This window comes from Esox lucius, chromosome 12 (genome assembly GCF_011004845.1).
Source record: "Esox lucius isolate fEsoLuc1 chromosome 12, fEsoLuc1.pri, whole genome shotgun sequence".
NCBI classification, from domain to species: domain Eukaryota; kingdom Metazoa; phylum Chordata; class Actinopteri; order Esociformes; family Esocidae; genus Esox; species Esox lucius.
Window position 1 is genome coordinate 6,185,563 of NC_047580.1, and position 6,938 is coordinate 6,192,500.

The 6,938-nt window shown below is 47.7% G+C and overlaps 1 protein-coding gene across 1 annotated transcript in view; it reads right to left on the reverse strand.

The window, feature by feature from the left end:
• Positions 1–1,619: 1,619 nt before the first annotated feature.
• rbm38 (RNA binding motif protein 38) overlaps positions 1,620–6,938 on the reverse strand; it is a 16,672-nt gene continuing 11,353 nt past the window's right edge. The window contains exon 4 of the mRNA XM_034296142.1: positions 1,620–3,445. Within this exon, the coding sequence (XP_034152033.1) occupies positions 3,118–3,445 (328 nt within the window). The 3' untranslated portion in view covers positions 1,620–3,117. The remainder of the gene's footprint in view (positions 3,446–6,938) is intronic.

Genomic DNA, 6,938 nt, shown 5'->3' on the forward strand with positions numbered 1-6,938 from the left:
GTGTGTGTGTGTAAATGTGTGTGTGATGACTAAGTATGGGCATGAGACAGCTCCAGTTGACTCTGTTCCAGCCCCTACCAGCCTCTGGTGTTTGGGTAAAACTGTCAGTGCACTGAACTGGAGAGGGTCAAGGCTTTGGGTGTTTCCCAACATTGACAGACAAACAACATTTCCCCATAGTTAGGTATTGCGATAATTCAGAGGTTTAAAAGGGGTTGATGTTGAAATTGAAAATAGTCATGTTTAATACACCCACCACACTCTCCCAACACAGATGTCCATCAGAGATAGTGATTTTAAACCACTGGAACACTACAGATCTCCAGTGTCTACACACACACACACACACACACACACACACACACACACACACACACACACACACACACACACACACACACACACACACACACACACACACACACACACACACACCCCCCCCCCCCCCCCCCCCCCCCCCCCCCCCCCCCCCCACGTTCAAACTTTTTTGGCAATATAGAATTGCATTTAATTGCATACATAGTTTCAGAGTTCAATTGTTTTTGCATGATTTGTTAAATTGGGTGTGGTTGGAATGTAGCTCAAATATCCATGTGAAAAAGACAATTTTCCAGCGGGTGTACTTTTCACATGACTGGACCTACACAACATATCATTATGATTAGCAAAAACCCAAACAATCATGTAACTTTGTATAATAATAGTTTTTTTATTACATGTGGTTGTATGGCTTCATTGTACATGTAAATAAGGTGGTACATAAACTGCAGGAACAGGTCGGTGCTCCTCACTGCAGCTGGCCCACAGACAATGGCACAACGCTGACTCTCACAATGGTGTACAATGGTGGCTGATGCGCACTCACTGACACACAAAAACACCCACACACTCACTGACACACAAAAACACCCACACACTCACTGACTCCCACACATTGACACACTGATACACACACTCAATGAAACACAGACCCACACACTCACTGACACCCACACATTGACACACTGATACACACACTCAATGAAACACAGACCCACACACTCACTGACACACACACACCCACACACCCACTGATACACACATCGACACCCACCGTCACACACACACACCATCACACACACACACATACACACTCACTGACACACACACACCCACTGACACACACACACACTCACTGACACACACACACCCACACACCCACTAATACACACACCGACACACACCGTCACACACACACACCCACACACACACACTCACACACCCACACACCCACTAATACACACACCAACACACACCGTCACACACACACACACCCACACACTCACTGACACACACACACCCACACACCCACTAATACACACACCGACACACACCGTCACACACACACACCCACACACTCACTGACACACACACACCCACACACCCACTAATACACACACCGACACACACCGTCACACACACCGTCACACACACCCACACACTCACTGACACACACACACCCACACACCCACTAATACACACACCGACACACACCGTCACACACACCGTCACACACACCCACACACTCACTGACACACACTCACATACACACTCACTGACACCCACACACCCACTGATACACACACCGACACACACACACATACACACTCACTGACAGACACACTCACTGACACACACTCACATACACACTCACTGACAGACACACATGGAATACTTGTATAGCACACTCAACCTTTTCAAATGCACATACATACACACACTCACTGACACACACACTCACTGACACACACACACCCACACACCCACTAATACACACACCGACACACACCGTCACACACACCGTCACACACACCCACACACTCACTGACACACACTCACATACACACTCACTGACAGACACACTCACTGACACACACACATGGAATACTTGTATAGCACACTCAACCTTTTCAAATGCACATACATACACACACTCACTGACACACACACACACAACTCTTGGTTAAAACGTTGCATTATTATTTCAATGCCAACAGAAAATCCTCATTTTGTTATCTAGTTTGTTTTGCCTGTGCTCACTTTAAACCATGCTGAGATAGTTAGCCAGCCCAGCTGCTGTAGGTCTAATTGTAGTACACATGAATATGGAAATACCTTCCTTCCAAAGATCTGCCTTGACATGCATATCTTAGAGTAACAATTATATAAAAAGCCTATGTTACAGTGTTGTCTACCTTATAAATATTCATCCATAATAACAATAATTGCATATTCATTGAAATTCTGATTAATCTGCAATAATTGACTTGCTGTCATAGAGGACAAGGAAAATGGAAAGAGAGCGAAGTGACAAATGAGACAGACAGAGACATAGGGAGTGTATCGACATTTTCCATTGGAGGTAAGAGTCTTGTACATAGCAACAGGCTAGAAGGTACAGAGAGGTTATAAGGCCACAGAAAGAAAGGTATTCCTGAAGAACATCCACTAGAGGATAATGACCCTCCCTCACCTCCCTGGTGAAATGTTTAGAAAGAGTCAAATGTAACTGCTTTCCGACACAGCTTCTCCCATCCAGCCCCATCCGCTGGGCTTTCAGCAATGCCGGGCATGGTGTACAAGGTGGCTGTTCTGTATGGATAAGGAGTAGTGGAAGCTTTTGTTCTAGCCAAATGTGGTTCTAGGTAGGTTCCTAAATTGTTTATTCGCCCCTCCCAGTATTCTCGAGTTCCACTGACTCCACCACGTTTGGCAGATGGTGGGAGAGCATCGTCTTCCGTTGTCAACTAAAAATATTCATTTAAACGGTAAAAGAGTACCACCCAAAGAACCAGTCAAAAGTCTGGACCCAGTTACCCATTTAAGTGTCCAACCGTTTGACCGGTACCGTACAACAACAACAATGCATATTGACCCCGACAGCCTCTGCGTTTTTCAGCTGACCCATTGCGCGACAGACCCCGCCCCCTCCCTCACTCGGGCTGTTGGGAGCCTCGTCCTGGTTCCTACAGGTGTCGTTGTCACCGGTGCCCCGCCGTCCCCCCGTCCCCCCATCCGTCTCCTTGGCCCGCACCATCTCCTTCTGAGCCACTGTCACCGCATGTGCTGGGTCTGGGGTTAGGGCTGGTGGAGGGGGTATTGGAGGTAGGCAGCAGCGGGGGCGGAGAGGCCCGCCAGGGGGTTGAAGCAGGGCTGGATGGCGGAGGGCAGGGCGGGCGGGCTGGCAGACACGCAGGGGCCTGCTGCTGCAGGGGAGTAGGCGTAGCTGAGGTAGCTGGCGGAGGGCGAGGGGGACAGGGTGTAGGGGTAGTGCTCCAGGCCTGTGGAGGGGAAGGGGGCAGGGCTGTAGTCCAGATACGAGGAAGCCTGAGATGGACCGAGGTGGGACTGGAGCCCCAGGCTGGGATGGAGGAAGGCCTGCGGGTAGACATACTGCTGGAACAATCTGAGGGGACAAGACAGTTACACTGCACATTAGCACACACGGGCTTGAGCGAACACATACACAACACACACACAGTGTCTGGACATCACCACTGCAGTTATACAGAGGACAAACCTGACTGTTGTGTGGCCAGATTTCACCTTGGCATTAGGCCTCATAAGGACATTGTTGGAGAGTACACACACACACACACACACACTCAAACAAAAATGTGCACACATACACACACACTAAAGCACCAGTAGAATTCTGAGCCATTGTAATTATAGGCTACATACAGTACCGCCACCTACCCACAATTCACCTTGCCTTAGGCAGCCCTATTATAAACCTAACTCGCTTCGGGAGAGACTATTTAGACTTCTGATTGTTTGACAGCTGCCAAAATACAGCAGATCAAAGTTGTTTTACTGAGATATACCTGCTATCCATATACAACATCTATGATTGACTGGTTAACTGAATTATTTACTGAAGACGATGCACATAGTCCAACCCATGGAATGACACCCATAAAATACACCATCCTCTTCCATGGATCAGTCTGTCCAAACCCATGACCTTATTTTCTTTTTAACCGAATAAAGTCACAGCAGAAAATGTCCCCAGATCCACAGAGGACGCTGTTTACCCCAAAACAGAGACAAGGAGGATCGGGTGGTGTGCTTACACTACAAACAGAGTTTAACGGGCTGCAGAAAGACACACACACACACACACACACACACACACACTACTGATAAAGAATGACAAAGAACAACAGGCTTACACAAAGGAAACACTGGACCTGAGTCTCTCCTGTCTTTCAGTACCACATCAAAACACTATAAAGTACAACACAAAAACAAAGTGCAACACAGTACAATACAAATACACATTACAACACAACAATAGAATACAATACAACAACAAAATACAATACAACAACAAGGTACAACACCAAAACATACAAAAACACATTACAACACAACAACAGAATACAATAGAACAACACAGTACAACATAGTACAATACAACAACATGGTACAACATCATACAATACACAGTACAACACAGTACATCACAACAACATACTATATTGTGATGTGTTGTACTGTGTTGCACTGTGATGTTGTGATGTGTGGTATTATATTGTACTGTCGTTGTCCTGTTGTGTTGTCTTGTACTACATTTTATTGTCTTGCACTGTGTTTTGTTGTGCTGTGTTGTGTTGCTGGCCTATGAATTAGGCTGATGGATCTAATTTGACAGCGGCCTTGTACCAGAGGAAGTTACGCCTCCCCTCGCCTCCTAGCTCCCCTAGACTTGTGTCCTCAGTAGCTGATGCACACAAACATGCATACGCTCAAAACACACACGGAAAACACACACACACAGTACACACATAACGACACACAGATGGGAGCGAGAGAGGGAGGACAGTAAGGCAGGGTTGATGGGTGAGACCGTCAGGCAATGTGGGTGGCCAGTTTACTAACCAAAAGACCCACAAGAGCAGAATAACTGACCTCTCCTGTCACTCTCTCTCCCCTTCTCTCCCTCTCTCTCCTTCTCTCTCCCTCTATCTCCCCTTCTCTCCCTCTCTCTCCCCTTCTCTCCCTCCCCTTCTCTCCCTCTATCTCCCCTTCTCTCCCTCTCTCTCCCCTTCTCTCCCTCTCTCTCCCCTTCTCTCCCCTTCTTTCTCTTTCTCTCCCCTTCTCTCCCTCTCTCTCCCCTTCTTTCCCTCTCTCTCCCCTTCTCTCCTTCTCTCTCCCCTTCTTTCTCTCTCTCTCCCCTTCTCTCCCCTTCTCTCCCTCTCTCTCCCTTTCTTTCCCTCTCTCTCCCTCTCTCTCCCCTTCTTTCCCTCTCTCTCCCCTTCTCTCCCTCTCTCTCCTCATCTCTTCTCTAACCTCTCTCTCCCCTTCTCTCCCCCTCTCTCCCCTTCTTTCCCCCTCTCTCCCCTTCTCTCCTTCTCTCTCCCCTTCTTTCTCTCTCTCTCCCCTTCTCTCCCCTTCTCTCCCTCTCTCTCCCCTTCCTTCCCTCTCTCTCCCTCTCCTTCCCCTTCTCTCCCTCTCTCTCCTATTCTCTTCTCTCCCTCTCTCTCCTCTTCTCTTCTCTCCCTCTCCCCTTCTCTCCCTCTCCTCTTCTCTTCTCTCCCTCTCTCTCCCCTTCTCTCCCCTTCTCTCTCCTTCTTTCCCTCTCTCTCCTCTAACTCGGATTCTGCAGCTTCTGGTGATGCCAATACGTTTGATAACGGGAGGGAGCAGGGAGAGAGAGAGATACAGTGAATGGGAGAAGAAGAAAGAAAGAAGGATAGGGAAAGAAAGATTGGGGAACAGAGAGATAAAGGGGAGAGTGGGTGAGAGACAGACGGACGATAATGCTGGAAACAAATGTTTCCCATGCCAATAATGCCATTTAAAGAGAGGGAGGGGCCAGCAGCAGTAAATGACTGACATACTGCATTGAACAATCTTTCTGAATACCTATGACACAGTAAGATGCCCTTCTATAAAGTTCCATTAAGCACACATAATACAGATCAGGATCATCGTACAAGAATACTGCAGAATGTCAGATGTGTGCATGATCAAATATTTGTAAATGTCAATGCCTTTCAACAGAGGGCTTCTAATAATTGGGTTTTATAATTAGCCATTTTTTAAGGGGCTTTGTCTAATTGGGTCCCTTGGAAGAAGAAAAAACACCAGAGGGAAAACCACTGAGGAGAGAGGCCTGAACAAGCTGGAATATACCAATGTCCAGAGGATATAGACAGTACAATAAATGCAGGAAAGAGCCAGAGAAAGGGAGACAGAATTAGTAGAATGGTGGGCTGTTTAGTAAAGAGGCTTAGTTTGAGGCATTGTAACACTTCAACAAAGGACAACCATATTTCACTCACACACATACACACACCAGTTCCCACTTCCTGTCTGCCGCCCCTCCCAGGTGTGTGTGTGAAGTGACTGATCCCCTAATCTCCCTTCATGCCCTCCTCACAGCCTACCCTGCCTTGAGTTCGAACAGGAAACACACACCAGCCCATCACACACCACACCCTAAAGCTCCCCGCCCTCCCTCCCTCCTTTCTCTTCTACTTAAAAAAAAGCAAACTGAATTTGAATAAAGTGCTAAATCTCACTTCTGTGTCAGCAGCCTGCCTGCCTGGCGTCTGCGCTGCCCTGTCAGCTTGCTGGAACAGATGGCGCCTTAGCAGCCGTTGTCTCGCCAATTCTGGGTCCTACAGGCAGTAAATGGGCAGCCACGGGTACTGGACTAGATTCTGACCCCCCATCTAACAGACAGACAGGCCAACAGACAGACGGGCAGGCCAACAGACAGACAGTCAGCCCAGATAAAACTCAGGGCCTACTAAGCAAAAGGAACTCTCCACAGAAAGATTTCTGACTCTATGAGCTCTGAAACAATGGCTCCTTGCTACTGCCAAAATGATGAGCTATCTTTAGGTGGGGTTGTTTCCACCTGCGTGTTTTGATTGTGCAGTCAAGGA